Raw genomic sequence first — 26,106 nt, forward strand, 5'->3', positions numbered from 1 at the left:
TTAGTGCATTTTTATGTTTCAAAGCCTTTTTCCTAATCGATACTAAGGATGATTGTACCGCCCGTCGGACTGCCTGAGTGGGGCAAGTAGATTTTTGAAAGGGGCAAACGAAATTTCAGATGCTTATCCCCTGCTGGGCAAGTGGCTTTTATTCCTGAGATCGGACCATGGATGGTTTTATTGCCAAATCTGGATAGATATCAACATTGCAAGACGACCGAATAAACCAGCACAAACCGTTATGCTTCCAATGTCTCCGTTTCTAAACGCATGCATACCAGTAGGCCGAAAGTGAGAAAAGCCGCCGAGAAATCGGTACAGTGTGCACGCGTCAATAACATTGATGACTCCATTGTCCCTGTAGTTTGCAATAGGTCCGAATCCCAGCTTATTTCCAATTTTCATAATGCATAAGATATTTTGTTTTAAGTGCAGAGATTACTTTTGTAGATAACGGGGGCTTTATAATGATGAGCTATCATTGTTTGTATTAATCCAAGATTAGGATTGATTGATGTGACTCGTGGATTGACGTGTGGAACTGGATCAAGCATTCTTCGTTTTTTATCATCAATCATTGCTTAAGGATCATTTGTATTTTTTTGGATAGCAGAAGCTAGAAATTTAAGATATACTGGTAGCCTATATGAAAAAAATTTAATATACAATACGTGTATGTAGCATATTTTTTTTCTATCGCACGTATTCTTGATTCGAAACTGAGCATACAACCCTACGACCTTGAGATATCTATAAGTTCATTATTTCATATTTGGCATGCATCAGCAATGGAACCTTATTACGTGGAAAACAAAATAAACCAGCGACACTTAGTTTATCAAATTCCACCGAAGTACTTGAACTATAAAGATCAGCATTCTTCTGGATTCGAACCGAAGCGCGCTAAATGTGATAAACCAGCGCAACACGGGTCATCAAAATTTAAAATTAACGGGATTCGAACCTATTAGAATCAGTTTTGACGCCCGCGCGCTCAATCTAACACTTACCTGTGCGCACGCGTAATCATCATTCATTTCAAAGTTTATTTGCATAGAAAAGTAAAAACATACAATTTACACAGGCCTAGCAAAGCCAGTCACTTTACGCTAGTACCTATACAAAAGACAATATATAAAAACACCTATACAAAAATATCAAGAATATATAAGAATACAAAATTTAACGATGACTCGGTACAGTGCGGATTGCGTATATAAAACATGCTACGAAATTCATTTTAAGATTGATAATTATTCATTTTTGGTATTCACTTATCTTAAATGCCAGTTATAACAGATAAATGATATGAAACAGTTAAATTCAGTGAAGACGGAATAAACGGACTATTTCGAAGTTCGAATAACGTTTGGAATTGGCAATTTTCTCCATATAGGCCTATTTGCGAGATATTATTGTGTGTGATTTTGTTTCTTTTAAATTACGGTTATGCAGTAAATCATACACTGACGCAACGACTGTAAGATTTCGGTATAAAAAAACGCGTTTTCACGCTGCGCCAATAAAAGAATCGACACGAACGTATCATCATCATGTGATTCGTCTTGAAACTACTTAACCGGATTCTACACTTGGGCCACTAATGAATCAAATATATATAATCGTACAGGTAGCTTTAATCTATTCTAGTTGCTAGCTAGCGAAAAATGCTATGATTTATTATTTTTACATTAAATTAACCGTTGATTAGTTTTTTTGAAAATGACAATTTAAACCTGTGTGCAGTTTAAGTTTCTCTTTCTTCGGATTGTCTTCTATTTTTGAGACTGAGTGAGCTCCTTCGATTTTCCCATTGAGCATTATATACCTTTCTTATGCTTTATGCTTTGTACATCGTTTGCAATATTTCTCTACTTTTTGTCCTCGGTGGGGATCGGAAACTTATGATTCGGTAACTGCCATTCAAACGAGGAAAGCTAGAGCTGAAACCAATGATACTAAGATCATATAACGACATTCGTTTGTGTGGTATTTGCCAACTTAAAATGGGAGCTTCGCAGGCTATTGTAAGTTTAAAATTTCATAGTTTAAAATGTGAATGATTACAAGGAGGTATTGCATTTAGTGAAAGAAAATCCTAACAAAATAAGATGAAAACATCACTGCCATATTGCTACCATTTGGAGGATGTCTCCCTCCATGAGAAAATTAGTGAGCTAGTTTCTCCCTCTGTTGGGACATTAATGAACTACATGTACGTGTTTTTCTTGTCATTATTATTGACATGTAAGGCTGATATGTTTATGTATCCACATTAATGAAATAATGAATGATTTATTTACTTATAGTACAACATTATAAACATAATTTCTTTAGATATATAATTTTTTTGGTAAATAGGTAAATGAATAAGAATAAGCCCTAGAGGCTGTGCCTAATAGGGAATTGCCCGTTGATGCTCCCCCGCTATCCTGCAAGTTACTAATTGAACTAATAGAACTCTTGTTTAAAGCTTTTTGATTAAACAGCTCCGCATTTTTCCGGCCCCTTCCAATTCTGCTAAGTGCCAACAGAGAACATTACCGATTTCCGGTAAGCGAATCGCTTCATTATCAGAAAAACGAATCTTTTGTTACGCTTTTCGTTAAGCTATTTTACATTTATGATTGAACGAGCTGCGGAGAATTTTGAACGCCCTGGAGTTCATTGACTAGATATTCAACTTTACCAAAAAGGACAGGATTGCAATTAGGTCGTGGATAGTATCTGACATTGAGGTTATCTTTTCAGTGCTCGATACAAGGACTTAGCTTGTTCGTTAAATGATAACTCCGAGGGCAATGCTATATAGAAAATAATCCGATCCGTCCACTTTACAGGTTCATCACGTGAATATATAGATTCTATTTTCAGGGTTGGTAAGTTGAGTACCGTTATCATTCACCGCACTGAGATTAAGCCGTGAGTGACGACTATTCAGCGTTGTACGACCAAATCGATTGATATTTGGATAAGACGCCATAGAACATAATGAAAGTAGGTCTACATTTTGATGTGTACTGTGTATTTTTCTGTTATTTTGAATTTCGTAATTTCCGAGCGTGGATATAACCAGTATTGGTAGTTTCACGGATCCTATAAGGCTTGGCAAGAGAAATAACTTCGTTATCATTTTCTTTCAGGGTCATAGCAAACTGGAGTACGCCGCCGGGTTGATTCCGTTTTTCGTGTCGTTGTTAGCGTACTGCGTGTACTGCCAGCCTCACGTCTCGCGTCACAGCGCGTCTGTCTACGCGGCCACGTTCAAGTGTCTCCCGATAGTCTGCCTGATCGCTTTCGTGGCGTCCGTTTCCGACGAACGACCCGCTCAGGAACGTCGAAGCAGCAACAAGAAATACCTCATCCTCGGTCTGCTATTTTCATGCGCGGGCGATGCGTGTTTGGTATTCAAAGACTCGTTATTTCTATGCGGAATGGCGATGTTCGCCATCGCGTTAGCTTGTTACGTAAACGTCTTCGGATTTTGGATTTCCAACGCCAAATTGTCGATGGTTCATCTAATACCGCCCGCAGTTACGTTTTTGTGTCTATACGGCAGCCTTAGTTTACTGTTAATGGTCGCGTGCACCGTCTACACGACCGTTTTCTTCATATTGGGTGTGAGTGCGTGTCATCGACTCTTCTACAATCCGAGCCTCGTTAATCTTGCCGGCTATATCGGCTGCTGGTCCTTCGCGATATCTGATTTCATACTCGCAGTGGACAAGTGGAAGATGAAAATCGATTCCGTGACGATATTTGTCATGGCTCTCTACTACGTTGGACAGCTATTAATCGCCATTTCGTTCGCCGGAAATTGCAGGCGACAAGTCTCGGACCCTTCGCGTCAGAAGAGATCGAATTGATTGGAGAACGTAGCCAACCCGTTTTAAGCTTGTTAAGTATTACAGGTTCGGTGTGACCTATGAATTAATGAAAAGTCAGTCACAAATGATTAGCATTGCTGTTTACCTAACTAAATCCCTTCTGATAATATTATGTCAGACCCTTTGATTTCAAGAAAACGAATCGTGGAATTCGTCATTCATTTTATCTTGGCGATATCACGCTTGCGCTATCGTCGATACGTTCTGATAGATGTTTTATCGCAATGGGTCATTTTTATCTAAAGGTCGAGAAAAACAATACGTATGCGACGATACGATTAAACACCGATTCAAATAATCGATTCCGACTTGGCATAGAGGCCTATTTAAAAGCCATTCGAACTACACCTTCAGAACGGGGCGGGATACGCAGTCTGGAAGAAACGACTGAATGACATGCATTCCCTAATTTACGTGTGCCATCGAAAATTCATTAAGCCCACGCGCGGCAATCGATATTTCAGGGATGAGCTGCATGTGAAAAGTGCGAGAAAAACGTGAAAATTTCTGAGACGTAATTTTTTTTGTGAAAATGCGAAAATTTTCGAAACTTATGTGAATCTTTTTAAAAATTATTGTCGTAAGAAAATCCTTATGTTGTTTTCCTTATAGGCTGTATATATGTTTTTCTATCTCTTGGCTCTGCTTTGACCGTAGATAATTCATAGTGTAATGTTGATCACTGATTTGTATACCCTAGTTACAGGTAGGTCAATATTCTTATAATGCCTTCAACATGTTTAACTATGTAGTTCTAGCATGTAAACTCGTCGAAAATGAAGAAGTCGTTGTGAAGTAATGTGAAAAAGTGGAAAATGGCCATGCGAAGAAAGAAATGTGAAAATTTCAGAATCTTGCATTTCATCGCTATGTTATTTGCGTATATAGGATTTTGAATGTCGTCTTAATAGTAGCATTCCAGTCCGATACAGATTCTATGTAAAGTGGTGAACTATATTTAACAACGCGTTGGTTGTATCTTCATGTATACGCGTGCATGTAAAAGACGACTGGGAGATATTTTCCACTTGATAAGAACAAATACGTTTTCGATAAATTCCAGGTGTTGGTCCTAGCGGTAGTTTTCTGTTATTTCGGAAAAATGATTTAAAATGATAACATATCATGCCTTTTCAGATAGGACGGAAGATCATTTCAAGTAATTATTGCGCTAACACGATTTATCTTTATATCATTGACTTCAGAGTTCAAATTCCAGTTTACGCGTACATGACGAAATCTTCGGGCAATGTTTCGCTAAAGTGCGATCTGTTTCTGTGCCAGAAAAAAAAACCTTTCACAACATGATATGATCGTCAGAACTGGTGAATCGCTAAATAAAGTATTAACAAAAAATGAAAATACGTAGAGATAAAGAAATTTCTAACGGCCATTTACTGTGTTTGTCAATGTTACGTTGTCTCGTGACTTAAGTGCAAAGCTGCACAATTCCGATTTATTAAGCTTTTGATTAAGAAAAAACTGATGCAGGGCCGTACCTAGCATTTGAATTTCTGGAGGCAGAGAAAGCCGAAAAAGGGCAGTTTTGTAGGATATAACAATAATACTTGCGAAAAGGACATTTTCCAAAATTGCTGGGGGCAACTGCTACCTGCTGAATACGGCCCTGTGCTGTAGACATCCCTGTCGTGTTATTAGCTTGATTTCTTACTACTTAACGCTGGCTGAGGGCAAAGGCCGATATTTGCCTACAACGACTATACACATTTTGTTATTCCAAGAAACACTGGAATATTCGGAACGAGACATGTACTTTTACGATGCTTCTCATCAACAATACATGCTGATTAAGTGTTGTGTAAAATATCGATATATCATGCAATATCCGTAACAACTATTATCATGCACTTCAAAGACCCAGCATTTTTCGCATGCCTTAAATACTTATAGCTCATAGTATTGGGGCCCCTATCGATGAATCGAGACAAAATGTACCCGGGAGATAGGAGAAATAGGGATCCAATTTTTAACCTATATTTACCCTATGCCGATCAAGGTCTAAGCTTTCCCCGTGTCTATGAGATCGAGCCCAGTTGTCAAGAGACACCTCCTGATATCTTATCATTAGGACGGATGATTTTGAGAGACTTTGTAACGCGCATCTGCGGAACTGAGGCAACGGGAATAGTTCATTATATTTTTCGCACGGCATACATTTTGCAATCGCACAGTCGTTTCATGTAACGTGCGTTAACGGCAGAACAGCTATTCATAAAACATACTTAATGAATTATCAATAAGAGCTCAGGTTTACATTTTATCGATGTTGTGATATATTGTTATGTTGTAATACAATAAATAAATCATATGTTAAACCAACTTATATCAAATCAGCTTGTGAATGTTGAATTTCGACTAGGTGTAGAGGAAAGTAAGCTTTGCAAGTGCGGATCCAGGGAGACTTTTGTGAGACTTGTACGAGTCCTTCAAATTTTTGAGTGCCCTTTTTGTCAATTAAGGAAATTGGTGCATTTCAGCGCAGAAGTGACCTCACATTGCTTTTTGGATGGACATCGAAGTGCCCTTAGTTCTGCAAAATTCGCCCCTGGATCCGCCTGGATGCCTATCCCGAAAATGCATACTATACAGTTACTCTTCTCTCCCTTCGGCACACCTGATTCAATTCGATACTAGTGTCTGATCATTTGGCTGATAATTTAAAAGTGTCCAAATTGATCCTAGTGTCTTGCTAGAATTTCTGAAATTTCCATTTTGGACATCTAAAGTGGATTTCAGTTCAATAAAGCTAGATAACTCGCGATGGAAAATTGTTAAAATTAAGACCACCTCAATTTGGGAAGTTCCAAATGAACCGAGAACCCCCAGCACCGTGCTTTTTACAATTCGAGCATGGGGTATTCGGGAAATATAAATACACACGCATTAGAATGTGCTGCCATCTGTTGTAGCAATTCGGTAAACAGGTAGATTTGAATCGCCCAAGAGAACAGGCTAATAATATCAGTTAAACCCCTTGCTTCGTTCCGGCAGGTGTGGTGGGTTTTTTTAAGGTACGCCAAATAAAAAAAATGAAACCGACCAATCAAATAAATAACAGGATCAAATATCCGTTAAAACGGTCGATGCTATATCATACTTGTTTCCCACTTAAAATGAAAATGAAGATGATTACCTCAGCTACAATTCAAACCCTGTAATTGATAGAGCATTCAGTTTGTTTGTCGACTGTTTTGGGGTTGGGGCGTTACCAAATCCCATCTTCAGAGTGACAATTGTGCGAAGTTCATTGAGATGGTTGGTAGTTTATCCTCCTGTGATAACCTTGCCATTCGTTCTTGGCAATGGGTCAAAAAGGAGGCTAATCTAAAACTTCACCGAGCAGTGGGTTGCCTAATAGTTAACGTAGGTTGCAAATTCGGGACAGGCGTTGGGTATCACGGCAGTTAATTATCCGTGTGGACTTCATGCAGTTTCGAAAACCGATGCAACCGCATAAGTAAACAGAGCCACGTCCGAAAAAGTACCCAGTGCCCTTGTTTCGCGGCGGAGGGTTTCTGGCGGTAGTTCCCTGTATCTGTACAATTCACACAAATAATCAGGAAACACCTATGTATCAACGCGTGGTGAATATTGGAACCACAAAGATCCGATTTAGAGCAACAAATATTGAGGGAATTGTGTAGACATTTGTATGAAAATCACCATCATTTTTCCTGAAAATTATCGGACTCTTTGGATGGCTGTTGTATACATGCGAAAGTAAAATTTCAAAAAAGTTTCTGCAGATTCGTCTTTTTCTACGTATTTCATTTTTGTTCTATCAAAACTGAAAGTAACGTCACGATGTATGTAACTAATAAATTAGCAGTAAATTGAGGTAATTATGAATTAAACGTTTTGTTTAATAAACATTCTAGATTTATGGTATTTTTTCTCGCTGAACGCAGCCGAACAGTTTTTCTTTGAAAAACCGAATTTCAAGCAAATAACGGCTCCCGTCGATGTTTCGTGTAGCCTGCGACGTTGATCTCAATTTATGAGTAATCTCCGGTTTCATAATTACCCAGGGGGTCAGGCCGTCATATCTCGCGCTCATTTCTCGGGGAATCTTTCGTTTCTTGCACTGACAGTTGAGAAACCCGCCAAGACCCAGCGCGCTGGCTCGATGTCATCGGGACCGCATCGTCGCGTGTTCGACTGTCAGATTTGCGCAATACGACACCGACTCGGCTCACAATAGACGACAGAAAATCCAATTTTGTCAGTTCATTTCACATTGAAGTGGACGCTTTATTAAACAAGTGGTGTTGGCAACAGCAATTTGCGGCGGCCGTATTATTTTCAGATGATAGGTTTAGACGAATTAGAATGAAAGTCGAGCGCATCCCCAGACGTCTAGTTCATTTAGCCTTATCGTCATGACTGGCTGAAATTAATCGTATAAGACAGATTTGGAAGAAAGATGAGCTGATATCGTTTTTCATCCATAACAAGTCACTGAATCTGGTTACAAAATTCTGACACTCTCACATGCTATTAAGGGGCTTTCGTGTTGAACCGCTAAACGCCGAATGTTTTCTGGACTTTTGGAATGCGGACCGGTTAAAGGATTTTTCACACCCACGTGACAAGCCAGCATATAAGTTGAAAATCTATGTTACATTTACGAGAGCTTTTCCAAATCCTATCTATCATATGGAACAAATTAGAAATTCGGGATTTAAGTTCGTTCAAAGCGCTCCAATCCAAGGATTATTCTGATTATGGCTGTTAGGCCAGCATCTTAGCTGTTAACGTTGGTTTTGCCCCACAGTATATCGGTGCCGAATATTGCAGGGGTCCCCCACCACACCGGGCAAAACACCGGATATCCTGATAACATTTCATTTTTGATTTGCCGCACAGGACCCACAGGATTTCATGCATATATCAGGTTTTCGTTACCTTCCGCATATGTAGAACTATACGGCAACTTTAATGGGGTCCAGTCGTTCATTTTGAGCACCCGGTACGCTTCTCGAGGCCTACCGATCTATTTGTGGTCTCATGCTTCATTGCAGCGATGCCTTTTCGTCGATTTCTCAGTATCATATAGTGAGTTTCGATAATTCGATTTTTTACAATACGATAAATGTTGATACTTATCGTTGAATATACTTTAGTTGAAATTCTCATGGATCAACCCTGGCCGTTTGAGCTGGAAATTTTCGACACGATCGATGAGGAAGAGGTGATCATCTTTACGTTAGCCTAATAACCGATGACTTATTGCGTAATATTTTCTGGTTTTGCCGAAAGGAAAATCATTTTGATTGAATGAATCATCGGTTGCAATCAGTCATTTGAGTAGTCAGAAAAACTAGTTTCGATGGAATTATGTGGTAAATGTGCGAATAAAGAAGTTTCCAGTTTCTAGGCGCCATTTTGTGGCGATCCCTCGAGGTCCCCATTGTTGCGATAATTTGCGCTCATTTTTAAAACATAAGTTTAGATTGAATTTCATATAGCTCTGCAGTCCCTTGCCCCATTTTTCCCCATCTAAGCCGTTTTGATAATCCTTTTTTTCAGATTTGGGGTTTTTACGTAAAATTTGTCATCAGCTCTGTTTTCGTTTAATCATATTGTTTACCTGTGTAGGTTGCAGATACCATCCACTCTTCACCTCAAAATCCTTCGGGGATCGAAAAATTATGAAATGCGAGGACAAGCAAACGTAACTAGCTCATTCTGAGGTATTAGGTTGGTCTTGAAAATACTGTTATCTGATTATATCAAAAAGATACATTTTTGATGTTTCTACATCAAAATATGCATTTCGAAGATTGTATGGTGGCCTCGCGTTACATCGTTCCGACTGCAGGCCCGTACTCGGGGGGGGGGGGGGGGTGCGATCATTTCACGTCTCTCTTCTCTGGCATTTGCTCACATTCATTATAACTATGATACATGGATCTACTGTGGGTTTTTACCGATTCCATGACTGCTACAGTAGAACCCGTTTACTTCGGATCATTTGGGACCAACATCTTCTTACGGGTCATTTTCTTGTATATTCAATGAACAAATGGCTGCAGTTAATATCCGGATTAGACCAGAATCTGGATTAAGCCGATCCGGATTGAGGGTTTGACTGTATAACCGTGCTCTGCAATATAGAGAGGAAAAGTGTGTATGTACTCCGACGTCTTGATTTTTTCAGAAAAGCGGCGAGTAGGAAGCCATTTCCGTACTGCGTTAGTTGTGGTCGTATCAACTAAAATGATTAGCTCTTTACCCACATGCGCAATGAGATCATTTTCCAACTTTCTACCGGATTTTTACCAGAACTCACACGCATGAGTGATATACAATATATACCACGCGCGTCCGGTTGGGCATTGTGAACATTCATGTTTTTGCAGAGCAAGCATATTCATAACACAAACAAAACAATCCCGTATCTTTTCCCTCGAATCGTTCACGCTGTACGATATCGGCGACCTGAGAAACTGGCAGAAGAAATCATGGATATAATTAACATCACTATCGGGTGTTTCGCTTCACTTCCGCGACCTGGCATGCCTTGATTAATCTATCAGATTAGATAATACCAATAATCGCCGTGGTTATCGGCTTGTTCTGGTAATTCCGATGGCAATACAGTTTTCGTAACCTGTATGCACATGCTTATGCCGTTCCACGAATCATGGAGCTTGTCTAGTTTAATACGTCTGAATGCATCGAAGGAAAAGCCGTTCCGTCCTTGAATAGATAATCTTTCAGAGTTCCCCAATGGCGTATATATACAGTATACATGATCTCTCTCAAACGAATTTGATTACTAACCAGCTGAACGAACGGTGAAAATGTGGCAGATCAATATTCATGCAAACAAATAGTTTATAGATTAATTCATTGAAAAATGGTTGCCTGCTCTTTGAACTTACTGCGTAGACTTTTAGTGTTTGATTTGAGAGGATTTTTTTTTTGTATTCGCGTTGAGACAGGGATCGTCCTGGCGATGGTACCTGTATTGTATTACCACATCATAAGCGATGCTAAGCGCAGGCTCCTTGGTTCTGCGGTGGTATAGCCCGGTGTTGAGTTACGTCTAACAGCAGGTGCAAGCGATAGGCAAACATGCGTTTCAGTAGAATCGGTAACCCGATATGACAGATGAGAGGTATTAGCTGCAAGTCGAACTGGAACTCCTGCAAACTTCAATTTCCTGCTTTTCGAGTAAGAAACTCGCCATATAGTTGGTTAGTCGAAAGTGTTTCGATGCGTAGGCTATACTATGCACAAAGAGACGCAATAAAATCTGTTGGCCTGACGTTTCGGATATTTTGTCGTACTGATGATGCCATACAATAGGAGAATCATCGATATTAAAAATCAAATCCAGTAGTATCATAGAATCCGCCCTTATTTGAAATTGTGAAAATACTGTAAGTCCTGGTTTTTTCCCTCAGTCGAAAAATGCGACTCGAAAACAAATCGTTTTAGAATCCATGGTTGAAACTACTAAGTATCTGCACCATCATCACCTATCAATATCCCTTCTGGACAGGATGCTGGAAAGATTCATATAACCATATGGACTCCAAAACGTTTTAGAGTCCATGATAAAACGATAAACGTGTGAGTGAAGATGAAATGAAATATACGTCTATATATACATGTACATACTCTTTCGTATGGCCTCTTCTCGCAGAAGGGAAACAAACCCTTTATCCGGAATCGCTTTTGGATGGTTAGAAAGATAAACGTGTTTTACAGCAGACACTTTCCGAGTCGGATCCGATCAACTCGGATCTTTATTGAAACATTTTCATGACTTATGATATGAAATACATAACGTGCAACTCGGATAGGCCTATCACTCAAGTCGGACACATTATTACGGTCCAAAAAGATCAGGCTTGAGCGAAGTCTACTGTATTTATTCATTTCAACTTCAGAGTTGACTTCCTAGCTATGCGCCCATGTACAAAATGATAGCTGAATGATTTTACGATGAATGACTTCGGCATTTTTTGTCTCTCGAGGGTCGCATCACACTCGAACAAAACTTATAGTTTCGGCATGTGGCGAAGTTCGCATCCTGGAGCAGCGAAGAGACGCCGGCTGATCGAGTTGTGCGCGGTTTTATTCAGATGTATCGGGTTACATGACCATATAATCTGAATGCGAATTTATACCAGTGTTTACCGAGCTCTATTTGGTTCCATTTCGTTGGGAGCTGGCGTTTATTTATTGAATCGATCTCTCCCGCGCGAGTTGCAGAAAGGAATGGGCATCGGACGAACAATAGCGGTAGAAAATACGTTCGCCTGCTCCTATACGGTGTGACGTCATCGCCAAATCGTATAATGGTATTGAGTCTTGATTCTTAGTTGCGTAAAACGTATTTACATATAGTATGGACCGTTGTGGGTTTCGGATTTCGCGAAACAAAATAACGTTTTAATTAGAACTATAGCAAGGGCAAACACCGATCAAATTTCATCGGTAATTCGAACCGATGACCGATTTTGACAACCATGTAACCCTACACGTATGTATGATACGTCTCAACATTTGTAATCAGAAAGCAAATACGATTAAGATGTTTAACGACGGTAGACATCCTCTTCAATATTTTCACTTGCAGTTTTGCTCTTTGGCCCCTGCTCTATACGCATTCATGTATATGTAACTACAGCATGTTCATTTGCTTATGCTGGGAAAATGTTCACGATAGAGCGCTTGTCAAACTCTTGACAATGCAAATGTAGCGTTCTCGGTCGGACAAGAAACAACTGTTCAATTCCTCGTACATATATATATATACATATCTCTTCTGAACAATGCATCCTTCTTATCTTCAGAATAAATAAATAACCTGCGTAAATGCACGAACACCGTATACTTAAACGAAATATAGGTAACTGTACGACGAATTTCTTATGTCGAGCAGATAGATCAGCTATCGTGGTTGTTTTTGTGGGAACCATCCGGGGTAACTGCATTCTTCAATAGCGTGTGTGTGTGTGTGTATGTATATAACAGTGAACTACATCTTTCAGCATCAGCGCGAGATTTCACTTTTCCATAACAATGTGCTTATAGCCGCGATCACGCGGAGGCGATTTGGCCCGAGCCAAATTGGAACGGATCAGGCCCGATTCAAATTTGTCCCCTGACATAATCGAGAGCGCATTCGCATTTAAATCATTCACTCTGTATTTAACGAAGTTAAACAAAGCGAGTCTCTTCCGGAACCAGTTGCGATGGACTCTAAAACTAAACTCTTCGTTTTAGAGTCCATGATTTAACCAATGCTAAGATTTGGTTCAGGCCTGGTCCGACGTTTTTAGTCGGGTCAAGCAAACACGGACCCATTTGGCACCCGTGAGATCAGTTGTTCCGGCCCAAAAATGCTCGTGTGATCACGGCATCAGCCCAACTAGTTTTCGGTGTAATGAGTAAAAGTTGGGCCCTGCGAATACATGTATAACGGTTCCGAATTTTTAGGGGAACACTACTGACGACAACCAAGAATCCTATCGACTATCAACATTGGCGAAATGAAAATCCCATTGGGCCTTTCGTGAGCTAGAATATACTTATATGCAAATACAGTCATTAGTACATAATTATATTAATGTGTATTTAGATAAAATCAAACCAAGGTGACACATAATCCACAGGGTTACATTGAAATATACAAGAAAATATCATACAGAAAATTGCTTCGCAACATATGAGGGAACGACAATATGTTTGCAAATTCAGCCCCTTCACATCGTTCGAAATCCAAAGCAGTCAGATCCCAGACCAGTCAAAAACGCAAATGAAATATAAGAACAAATCATATTCGACAAACGCCATCAATAGAGCAGTTGCTTTTTGAGTGACAACACGATTCATATATCCGCCCGTACGAAAAGAAATAGATGTCGCCACTATAGTTCTTGTCATAACGCGTGGTAGTCCGATAGCATGCTCGTGACGTCGGTCGAGCCGTTGCTCATGTTTATCGGTTGAGACTGGATCATGTGATGTTGCTGGTGGTGGTGAGCGTGGTGCATGACATGCAGCATATCCGTGGTCATGGGCGGAGGAGCGGTCGTTTTGTGTAAATCGGCGAATATTCCGTGGTCTTGCTCGTGTTTTATCCGATTATCGTTCATTTCCTCGCCGCCCGACATGTCCCCGAGATCCTTGCCGTCGCCCATGATATCGCTGCCCTCGCCCGCGGAGCCTGTGCTGGCGTTGCCACTTTCTCTGAAAAGACATGAAATAAATTTTCGCATGAGAAACCATGAAATGCAGAGTCAAAAAGTATTCATTTCGTAACCAGCAGCTGATAAAGAGTTTTACATTTAATCATTGAATGGGAACGCCAAGGGTTTATTGTATCCAAAAACCCGTCGTATCGTCGTTAATTTTCTATACCGAAAAACCGTTACAAAAAAAAAATGTTTATATATTGATAACTATTTGCGTTATTTAGGGGGTACAATGAGAGTCGATGTGCACTACGTCATCAATATTGGCGTTTCAAATTTACAATTACTTCTGTGAATATTGGCGTTGATTTTGTTGTTAAATCAATTCCATGACACTTATTTTCTTTTCAATGATTTTACATTATCATATGATACTGAATTTCAATTGCAATTGATAGTGTTGAGTGGATGTGCACTACGTCATCAATATCGGGAGCAGACTGGGGCTGGTCAATTCAATTGTCGATTCAAAATTAAGATACTTAATTGATCCTTAAATCTATATTATCAATAGCGGTAACAGGCCGGTTTAACCGCGGACTATAAAACGAAGAGTGGTTACTGAATGTATCTTCGTTATTTTCGCACATTGATAGCTATCTGCTTGAACTGGTGCAACGGCTATTTCGTTAGTCGAAAACAATTACGCGACCCCCAACAATCCGAAAATATATATAAAGCATCTTCTGCAATAGCGTCTTAGAAAATCACAGCAGTTGATAAGCACTGGACTGAGTCTGACTGAAAAATACTTCTTTGCATGCATCCTAAAATTATGTCACCATTAGTGATCTCTACGGACGTGATATCTCGCACATGATACCTTCAGTAGGTGAAGTACCCATTCTCCACGGGCAGGTAGATGACATAACCCGTTCATAATATTCATACATTTTAGAATGCTCCAACTCGGCCATTGTATCGAAAAGTTGTAAATTCCGAGCCTTAAAAAACACCCGTGATTTTCACGGGTTTTTCGCTAGTGACATCATTTACTATCGATAATACAATGAACATGTTAATACATGTGTATATTCTATTTTCATCAATAAACTTTCAAGTTAGCTATCTTGCTCGTTCACGATCCACTGATGTCGATTTCAATCGTAACTGCTGTCACAGGGCTCCCACGTCGGTTTTCACAACGATATAATTTCCCGACGAGCACACGACAAAAGAACCACTTCAGTTCATCATTTTCAAGGCAGGAAAAAAATCCATCCAACAGACAAAGACACATCGGCTGACAATATGGTGCTACGAATCGATATGGAATAAATGAAAACCAACTCTAGAGATATATTAGTAGGCTACTCTAGCGAGCGTACCGCGGTAGGCCTGGGGGCCCGATAATACAGAATATCATTTAAAAGCGTGATATTATTTTATTCAGCCCGCGGCTAATTCTGAAAGTATTTGTACATATCTAAAATCAAATCGAGTCATTTTATCAAGAGGTATAATTTTGTATTTATAACATATCACGAAAACACTGCCGCGAAGCACTTGGAATTAAATTAGCGGTATTTCATTTCAATTGAGCCTATTGACTTTTCTATATTAATTCTGAATACGTTTGGCCGAGTATGCAAGTGTCATCTCACATGCTACTACTGCACAGATCGAAAAGGGATCTATTTTTACCGAGTTCCGATTCAAGTCGACGAGAATCGAATGTTGCATCGAAAATCAAATATTCATAGGCGGATCCAGTAATTTAGAAGTGAGAGAATTTAGAATCTAGATTGAAAGAATGATCATTTCCTTGAGAGTGATTCTAAAATATAGTGTCCAGCAATAATTTGCCACTATTTTCGAGTACCTTTCTAAATCCATGTTTCGAAAAAAAACCTTGGCAAAAAATAGGCGTCCCGGCCCTTTGTCCCCATTCTAAATCTTCCCCATAATATATATTACAATATTCTTGTATCGTGTCGTTTATCTTCTTTCTTTTCATATGAAAATTCAAACTTAACTTCCTTGGCGGAATTTCGAAAAAAAACGAGGACCCCCACAGACCCGGGGCAAAAAGCACGCGGCTGTCATCGCGCTTCGAATGCTCGACTGACAATTATTAGCCATGGGTGTCGGCCTGTTCGAGCTTTGTCAATCGACCTCTGCCGCCGATGCCGCGCGGAAATTCGATATGTAATGCGATGCCTAATTCTATTATGTCGTGATGCGCGAATGAGATTTGCTTATGGCGTTGAGTTATTGAATTGTCTTAAAATAATTCCGGCATTAGCCAATCGTTCATCTCATTACAGCAATTTCAGAATCTGCGTCGTGGCATCGACAAGAGCAGTCGAAAAGCTCGAATACACTTAACTTTGATGATTGAAACAGTATTTCGACAAAACACTAACCAGGCGCGTGTTGGGGAGTTCGATATAGTTGATTATTCTACATAGTACACATCATGAACGAATACACCCACGATAGTAGCTGGTCAGTACTATCGTAAATTCATGATCTACGTATTTTTGGTAGTATGTTGCCACTTCAAACCCTCCCATTCGGCCAGCGATCCGCCGTGTAAATAGGTTCGAATACCTGCCACATGTATAGGACTTCGCCCTAGGGCGAGAACCAACGCCACCATGATTCGAACCACGATTAGTGCCCTATACGGAGATGGGATCCGCTGAATTAGAAACTGCAAAAATAACACATAGGCTATTTACGAGCAAAGCGCTTAATTTCATCCCGCGCTGACGGAAAATTTGCACCACAATTCAAACCGCGTATTTGCCAGTAACATTTAATGCGGGTTACCCCCTGAGGGGGTACTTATTCAAAATAATGCCCAACTCAGAAAAAGATTAGCATAAAGCGGTCAGGATTGAATAGGACGAACATTGTAATTCCAATCTATACATCAGTATGTTTAATTTTTTTTTGAGAATTTTGATATTAGCATATGTCAATCAGACTTTCCGGCAGGGAGCTACACCGTACAACAGCTGGCGAAAAATAGTTGGATTAGAAATTCACATTAACTGTGACAACTGTGCCTTTTGAGGCAATATCAGTAACACAGACAACGACTGGGCTGTTTTTCATTGATAAACGCACCCTCATCAATCAATACATTGGCAATCGACGGGTTTGAATGGACAATGGACGGGTCTATGAATGGACTGAGCAATTTCAGGCGTCTGAATTTTCCGTACGTTTGAGAATATCGCCATCTACAAGATCTATGTGACTTCTATGAATGAATGTATGAATCTATTTTGCATTTCAAATTGTGCCATGGAAAAACATGGAAAATGTTATTCAACACCTCTGGTGAACATAAGCAGAAACGAATGACCTTGGAACTCACTCACAGAACATGTCACATCTATGCAACTGTGATGAAAAATATGCACTGGTGCCTATATCCATAGACACCATGTTGTGCATAGTTCAATATTCAATTCCGCCTGGTGGGGGTAACCTCAATTCCACATGATGAAATGTATCCTGTGACGGAACTCACAATCATTGATGATATCAAGTCTACTTTAAAACCTGTGATGACGATAATTGATCAAAAGTGTATTCAAAATTTCCTTGGAAAACCTCCAAAATGCGCAATATACAAGTGCTGATTTTCTCGAGCAATAATGGCCGCCTGTCAGCCATCTTGAATCTAATCGGGCCTGCAAATATGTATATACGGTAGATACTAGAAAAACTAACCATAAGCCCGGTTTTGTTTGTTTACAGATGGACGGGCCGACGACGGCGGATGAGAATCAATCGCAAAGCGGGCTCAAAATTGTTATCTCGTGATTGGAGGGATGTTAACAACTTTCGCTGAGACAACCTGGCGGTGATTTACAGTCGCGCCGATCACCGTGGAAGCCTCGCGAGACTTCTACTCGTGTCGCAGTCAGATTCGCCAATGACACGAAACGTTTAATTCAATCTATCGGCGTTTTAATTCCCCGATTAACTCATCTTGGTCAATAAGTTCAGCCATCTGCCGTTTACCGATTGCCACGTCGATCGTATTACACTCTAGCGTACGAATATTCATTATCGAGAATCTATCTCAAGAACCGGGCTATGACCGTTTTGACCGGCTAAAACGATTCGAGAAGAGTGCTGCGAGGCTTCCAGAAAGAGAAAACCGGATCATAGATGGCAATTACAACTCGAAGAAACGAACCACCAAGAAAGATAGGGACAGATCTGGGCAGGGAAGGGGCGGAGCACATACTCCGTGATTTTCCGTGCCATGTCCCTATTTTTCAACTAATAAGCCAGCAGTCAGGAGCACGAGGTGTAAATCATATTCTCTTTATGTCCCTCAATTGTCGAGAAATTGTATGAAAATGCACTGAAATTTTCACCAAAAAAAAGATTCCAAACCCTTATTATGGCGGTGTGGACTTGCCCTTTTTAAGTATATATGCCCTTTTTGATGTCTTGTGAACCTGCCAAAGTCCCCCCTGGATCCGCCCCTGCAGGGTTTCTATCCAAAACCGTTCGGGCCGAATTCGTTGATTGGACCAAGGAAGTCTAGGGCGAGTACGGCTATAGTACAACACGAAGACGATCATGGTGCTTGGCATGGCGTATTTCATATCGAACGTTTACATAAGAATAGGCACGATAAGTAATACGTTCGGCTCGTCCGAGAGGACTAAAAACATCCGCTGAAACGCTACTTGACGTTTACGTTTGGTTTACGTAAACACGTTCAACACTTCGATGTATGTTTAGATGCCTTCATTCTGCCGTAGCACCGGGAATCCATTCAAACTGCGGTTGGAAATATTTTCATTGCATCGCCGGGTGATGTTTGCCAAAAATCCGTCCTTGCTTTTACAACAAACTTCCTCCTCGACAGCGAACATCGCATAAGCCCGGCATATGCGCGTACGTAAAGCCGGCAGACGTTTTGAGCTCATCACCAACGAGTAGAAAAGCTTGAAAGCGCCTGTGTCTAACGAAAAAGCTTGTAAGGACACTCAAAATGCTGGACTGTCATTCCGTATAAACACAACATAATAGACATTGAATCAGCCGAGGAACAATGAGCGTCGTTCACGGCCTGGACAAACATTTTCAGTCATAGCACTCCATAGACGAAGCAACCGGTATTTCCTTGGCAAATAAACCGGCATTGACAAATTCTGGAGAGGGTTTTCGCCAATTTCGAATGGGCGGTCGGGAATATTGGCAAGTTCTGTTTGCGCATCGACTTTAGCGCCGCGTTGGCAGCGATTCCCTAAATTACAATCAATTTATGGGATTAGGGACGAGGCTTGAAATAATATTTAGACTATTTGGACTCGGGTCCATTAGTCTGAAAAGTAACTAAACTCGTCTGTCGATTGTCTGCTAATCACGTTGATTATTTAACAGTTTTCGGCAATTCATAGATCGGAATCAGCGCACGTACATAGACAGTCGAATCGCTACGAGAAATGAGCCGATCCTGAGAAACTCGAAACCCTTGGACCACAATATCTCGGCCGTATATCCTTAGCTTTACCAACCGCGATCAGCGACCTTTAACCCCGGCATATTTTACGAATCTCCTTCTTTTCTTACAAATCGGCCATAAACGCCGCCGAAATTTTCCCATCATTTTTCTAAACCCGACTCTTAGTCCAATATATGATAACCGACCCACCAAAATACCATTGTAGCAATGAAAGTGACAATTATGATAACTTATTCAAATCTATACTGAAGGTAAAGTGGGTATATAGAGAATCCCACACTATAAGTCCGAAAAGTTTCCTTTCAGCTAAAAATGTATTCATCCGACGTTTCGACTATATCCTAATAGTCATCTTCAGTAAAGCCGGTGCCACAGCTTATTCACGCCTTTGCTACATATTTTGAGGTATGGCAACAGTTATGAGTCTCGGATAGGGTAAAATAAAATACCCGGGATCGCCGAACAACACTTTTTTTATGACTGGCACGAAAATCAAAGCCGCAGTATCATTCGTAAGATTTTTCGACAAAGAAATCGCTCGACTCATCATCCAGGCGTTACTCAACCGGTCGGGAATGATTGCTGATTAATACACCGTCGTGTGGTTGATTCACCGCTGCGAGGTTTCCAGTCGAACTCTCGAAGCCGAACTACTAATTTCCTATAGTAGAATGATCGGCTGTTTATCTTCGTTCGTAAAACTGTGTAACATAAACAATCTCGGAGCTGCTGTCTAGACCCATTAGTACAGAAACATATAGAGGTTGATACAGCTTTCGCGGGTTATTTTTCATTACAGATACGTGCTCGTATCGAAGAATGTATTATACACATTAAGATATATATCGTAGGCTCGGTTTTCGAAGGACTTGGTCGAAATGTAAGGCAATATAAGGAAATCGGATTTAGGGTGTATGCTTTGATTTGACTGGTTTCGCGCAATTAATCATATGTTAACCGTACTTAACCTTTTTTACAAACAAAATGTTCGTGAACACTTCACGATAATTCATCATTCGTAAAATACTCGAGCAATATGAGTAATACAAGACGTGTCGGTGATATAATCGCACAGCTATTTGATTGCCACAAACCCTGGTTTGCCAAGTGAATATCAATGTCAAAAGCTCATATATTATATATATTTACACATCTCTATAAAAAAAACATTATTATATTCACACATATCTATAAAAAATCCATCAGATATTTATATATTGATCGCTGGAAAAGTTGTATTCAAACATCACTTTTAAAGGGCTAACTCACTCTTCGCGCTAGTGTCCCGTATCTGCATAAAACATGCGAAATACATTAGCAATACCAGCGAGTTTCTTCGAAGAAGCAATTGATTCTAAAGGCAACGAGTAATTATCACTTTCAACGGCTTTAGATTTCGTAATAATCGACAATTCGGTGGTAGCTTTATCGACGTTTAAATCTATCTAGTTAGGAGAGTTTATTAAAGATGCAATTGAATGCTATCGAATTTCGATTTAGCTATAAAACTGGAGAGCCAAACCGTTCTCGAGGTTTCAGACTCTATTGTGCTCGACTGCGCTCGAAACATTTCTTTTGTTCGGCGCTAATTTCAGCGACGAACCTTTCGTATGAATATCGCATTTTAACCGTTATCTATATAATTTCGAATGTCAATTATTTACCTTTACAACGTGCACCTATATTTCCCAGACCCGGTGACGATATAACAAATTAGCCGACGTTGAAAATATGGTAGCCATTATACTTAACGCGCATGACGGTATGAATCATGTCGTGCGGTTGTACTGGCCATTATTTTTTTTTCTTTTCGATGATTATAATTACCTTTCTTTCACTTCGGCGGCTCGATCTCTTTGGCGTCGATTTTTAAACCAGTTGCTAACTTGAGTCGTCGTCAAACCCGTACCTTCGGCTAGTTCCCGTTTCTCGCGCGGCGACGGGTACGGGTTGTGATTGTACCATTCTCTGAGAACGTTTCGCGATTTCTCTTTGAAACAGTAGCTCGTCTCCTCGCCGTCCCAGATCGTCCTGGGCAGCGGGAATTTCCGCCGAACCCGATATTTCCCCACAGCACCGAGTGGCCGGCCGCGTAACTTTTCGGCTTCCAAATAGTGCGCTTTCAGCCATAATCCTTGCAATTTCGGATGGTTGCACGGCGTGAAATGGTTATTTTCCACGAGTTTGTAAAGTTCTTTGAAATTCCCACGGTTGAAGGCGACGACGGCCTTTGCGGTGAGAACGCTTTCATTTTTGTGAAGATGCTCGCAGGCCGGCAACGACCAGAGGAACCGGGCTAGTCTTTCGATATTTCCCCCCTGTTGAAGCACCTCGCAAACGCAGGCGACTTGCTCCTGCGTGAAACCGAACGATGGTACCACCGATCCTTGCCCGTTGAGCGTCTGCGGATCTTGATCGTTCAACATGGTATGTACCGAGGTATCAAAATTCAGTCCGCAGCATTTCAGGTTACAGGTTTCCTCGATGCAAATCGATGTAATGGTTGATACTGCCGCGGTAGATTATTGCGTTACGTCGGCAAAACGTCGAACTCGGCGCTGATTGGCTCGAAGTGTTGACCCGCGCGAACAGCGATACGTCTCGAGTGTGCGTTAACGCGATCACCATAGCAACGCTGTCAATCATTGAAACCCGAGCCGCTAAGAGGTGTTGATCTGCATAAACACCAATGAATAGTTTATTAATTTTCGAATAGCTTCGTGGATCTTCTAAAGGCAAAAGTTACGTTATTATTTGAACAAATTCACACGGACTTTCCCTGCAGAAAATTAGTCCAATATACCAACGCACGAGTCGATATCCACCAAGTCGATTTTCACTCCACTGTTTAATCGAACGATTCCGTCATTCCGACTAGTGCGACAGATTTCCTTGCATCCGTCTCTTGGAAATATCAAATTTCACGGTCTCTATCCGACTTCGGACCATTGTGCTCCAGCCAGTCGCCAAATTTCACTTGACAATGCGCGTCAGTCGAATGGGGAGACATAAATATAGGGCTACGGCGAAGCTGTCACCAGCGAAAGATGGAATCTAGAGATAAGAAATCAGGCCCGCCGGCAAAGCTAAAGATAATCAAGAACTACATGCACCAAAGCCCCTACGACGAACCGCCTCCTGAATCAATTCTCTAACACAAATTACATCCACGTAATCGCGACAAACATCAAAGTTCGCTGTGGTGGCTTTAAATAATTAAATGGCTCCATCAAATCTTGACGGCGGGCCCAATTTTAAAAAATAATGCTGCCTTTTACCGTCCGTCTTTGTGCGACGGCGGCTAAAACCGACGCGAACGGTTCGTACGTACGAGTACTGGCGCTGTTCTTATCAAATTGAAAATCGGTCTGTGTATTGTTTTTAACGTGAGAATGCGGTCATGTAAATTGGCAATGTTCGGTGATTTCCAGTTGCCTCGGCAGCCTATATTTCTTAATGACTATCGAGTTATTCTGGTAACTTAATCTGTTGTACTTCAATCAGTGAACCTCTGCACGCTTCAGCAACACCACCTGTAGCAACAAAACTTGACACGTCCCAGATATCGATAAGTTTCTACCTCGACGGAAAGGTTGCTATGTCTACGCCTGTATCTAAAAAGTCGGTTGATGTAAATAGCCTGACAAGAACCGGTAAACTGTGGTGGTGTATCCAGACACAAAAATCGTCGAGTTTTCAGTCGAACGCGTTGTAAAATACGTACTGTCTAAAGAAATTAAACGATAAAGGTAAGTGCATAGGCCTTTCCGAAACGAGTCGAGAAAATGTCACAGCACGACTTTCGACCGGCTTATTTTCACGACGAATACGATGTAATGTTACATCATCCCGCGTGTGTTGTCAGTAGCAGATTAATAACTCCAGCTTTGTTTACGATGACGACACACCCAAACTTTTCCACGACAACTGTGAACTTCGATGAAAGTATACCCCAGCTCCTCGTGAACACGATATGATATAGGTAGATGTATATTCGAAATCTGTCTCCACGCTATAAAGGCTTGACGAGAGCGGCTCTTGAAAAAACTGCTACCCACGCTCGGGCCAGGTGGGTTCTGTAATACCGAACGGCCCTTGAAGAGTCCACTATACAAATACGTTGATATTTTATTGCTTTCAAAATGAGTCGGGGGGTAAATGGCTATTCACGAATGTTATCTATTGCAGATTGGCTTCGTGAATGTATCCTTTATCACAGACGATAGTATATTCGAGAATGAACGTATATTATGAAGCGAGGCTTTCATTTAGCGAAAGAAAATTTTCCGCTTCGTCGACGATCGACAATCGACGCCGTTATCTCCCAACAATAAATTGATGGTATCAAAATTTGATTGACAGAAAATGACTTCGCCGCGTTTTGCCGTATTATTGCGTCTGTATTCGTTTAAAGAATGCCACCATTGTTGAGTAATCATCATAACAGAAAAATTACTTTTAAGATTCGTCACGAACAGGTTTGGTGTGGTTTCGCGTTTTCTTTGTTTTTTTTTTTCTATTATCATTAGGTATATGTACGTATATGTACGTATCGGTTTTTGGAATATGAATTCGAGTTCTTGCTTGTTTGAGGAACTGCGTCGAAATAGAATCCCCATGGCTCATCAAACTGGAACTTGTTATGTATCTTATACCCTTGACTGATCTAAACAATATCTAAACTGGCCGGACCTCAGGTCTAATTTCCCAGGCATGTACCGCCCATGTCTGAGACCTGGTTTTGGGACCTGGATTATCTCTCGATTCATTCTGCTCAGACCGGTGAGACTTCGTGACTCGAAGCTGTCAGTTTTCGTAAACCGAAATGTGTGCCACCCTTGTTTACGTTATGCAATTGATCAGAAATCGAATGAGATTTATTCTCAATAGCTCCAGGTGGGGGCCGGCTGCATTCCGCCGCCGAGGTGTTGACCCGGCCGGCACGCATTTCGACGTATAGTCCAAGTGACAGGCTAAACACAGTAGCCGTGGCAGGAACACAACGGTTCCGTTTTCACTCGGCAAATATTTGTCGAATTTAATTTGCGGGCAAACAAAACGCGTTTCACAACAGACTTGAAATCAAATATTAGGTTAACTGTGTGAATACGAATTTTTGTCATTAACTAAGCTAGCACGTCGTCAGTTGTGTAAATAACCCATCCAAGACACACGGGCATGAATCGTATTTCCTATTTTCTAAGCGTTCGTCATCCGAGCCTATTTTTGTTCGGATTAAGTATACAACACTCGTTCGCAATTTTTAAACAGCAGCTGAATAGAGGGTTTTCGAAAGTGCCCGCACTATTCAGAAAAAAAGTTCTGATTTCCCTGTCCGTTAATAAGTATAAACGCACTATATAAGTATAAACGCACTATTTCAGAAATTACAAAGATTTAAAAGCGTCACCTTTTAATCTTTAAAATTTTACTTTTAGTGGGTTTCAAACTTATTTTCTATTCCCCTCTTCGGAGTGTGGCTATACTACTCCCAGTCCATTCATTACCCTCTTGCAAAGTTGGCTTCCTATGAATATTCACAGGCTTACTGAAAACGTGATTACTTTGGCTCGCGGTTCATTTCAACATTTCAAATAATAATCTTAAGTCAAACTTAACTTTTAGTGTCGTCGTCAATTATTGATGACGACACTAAAAGTTAAGTTTGACTAGAACGATTCTCAGGATTAGAATAATGATGACGTCATTAAAACAACGAACTTCAGGCGACCAGAAAATCTGTTCGTTATAACCGATATATCTCGCTCTACGAGCAATCATCTCAAGGTTATATCTAGTCAGAAAGTAATTGATATCGTCATATTTGGGACGAAATTCGAGTGTTATATAACCGATAAATCCGAGGTCGTTAAAACGACGTTCCACTGTAAAAAAACAATAATGTTCGAATGGCCAAGGTCGAGGAAATACCATCGAAGGTTATAGCTTAGATGTTGATGCCGTTTCGACGTTCGAGTCTCATTTTCCTAGGATGTTTAGCTTATTTGAAAGCGTCGGATGGTCCTGGCCACCGTGCAAGCCGGCGTCGAGTTGATCGAATGCTAGAAAACATCGATCGATGCGTTATATGTTTATGAAGAGTGCAGGAGAGAGTGATATCAAATTACGAGGTTTGTTTGACGAGTTTGTGAAGTGTAACGCGACACACAATGGCACTTCATATACTCATATCAGCCGCCATTGCCATCATCATCAAAACAGTAGTCCTTCTTGCAAATTCATGGACGTATATAATAGACGTCCATGTTGCAACGGAGTCAATAGAAAATGATAGACTTGCCAAGCGTTTTACATATTTGTTTTTATCGAGGCTCTAGACCTACTTCTGGTGGTTGCAATATCGTGTTTTTCAACAATTTTCTTCGATAAATCATCTGTATATACTTTTATGATTTCTAAACGCATTTCGTTTTCGCGATAAAATGGAAGATTTTTCAGAAAAGGAATCATGGCTACAGACGTGAACGTATAGTGAGTACAGTGAGGTACGATTGAGACCCCCAAACATGGCATCGGTCGT

The 26,106-nt window shown here is 40.6% G+C and overlaps 2 protein-coding genes across 2 annotated transcripts; one reads left to right on the forward strand and one right to left on the reverse strand.

Annotated features, from left to right (window-relative positions):
* Positions 1 to 2,910: 2,910 nt before the first annotated feature.
* Positions 2,911 to 4,635, forward strand: LOC141914965 (lysoplasmalogenase TMEM86A-like). The gene is made up of 2 exons (XM_074806316.1): positions 2,911 to 2,997; positions 3,144 to 4,635. The coding sequence occupies exons 1-2, from the start codon at positions 2,992 to 2,994 to the stop codon at positions 3,864 to 3,866; spliced, it is 729 nt and encodes a 242-aa protein (XP_074662417.1). The 5' UTR covers positions 2,911 to 2,991; the 3' UTR covers positions 3,867 to 4,635.
* Positions 4,636 to 13,539: 8,904 nt separating this feature from the next.
* LOC141907637 (homeobox protein six1b-like) lies at positions 13,540 to 22,068 on the reverse strand. Its single transcript, XM_074797353.1, has 2 exons — positions 21,393 to 22,068; positions 13,540 to 14,117 (listed from the first exon to the last, which is right to left on the reverse strand). Exons 1-2 carry the CDS (start codon positions 21,989 to 21,991, stop codon positions 13,808 to 13,810), a joined length of 909 nt encoding a protein of 302 aa, XP_074653454.1. The 5' UTR covers positions 21,992 to 22,068; the 3' UTR covers positions 13,540 to 13,807.
* Positions 22,069 to 26,106: the final 4,038 nt, after the last annotated feature.

This window comes from Tubulanus polymorphus, chromosome 1 (genome assembly GCF_964204645.1).
Source record: "Tubulanus polymorphus chromosome 1, tnTubPoly1.2, whole genome shotgun sequence".
In the NCBI taxonomy this organism is placed as follows: Eukaryota; Metazoa; Nemertea; class Palaeonemertea; order Tubulaniformes; family Tubulanidae; genus Tubulanus; species Tubulanus polymorphus.

Coding starts and splice junctions, on each gene's coding strand:
- LOC141907637 (XM_074797353.1), bottom strand. CDS start 21,991: ATGTTGAACGATCAAGATCCGCAGACGCTCAACGGGCAAGGATCGGTG. Junction 14,118..21,392: donor GCCGCCGAAGTGAAAGAAAG/GTAATTATAATC, acceptor ATGTCTTTTCAG/AGAAAGTGGCAACGCCAGCA.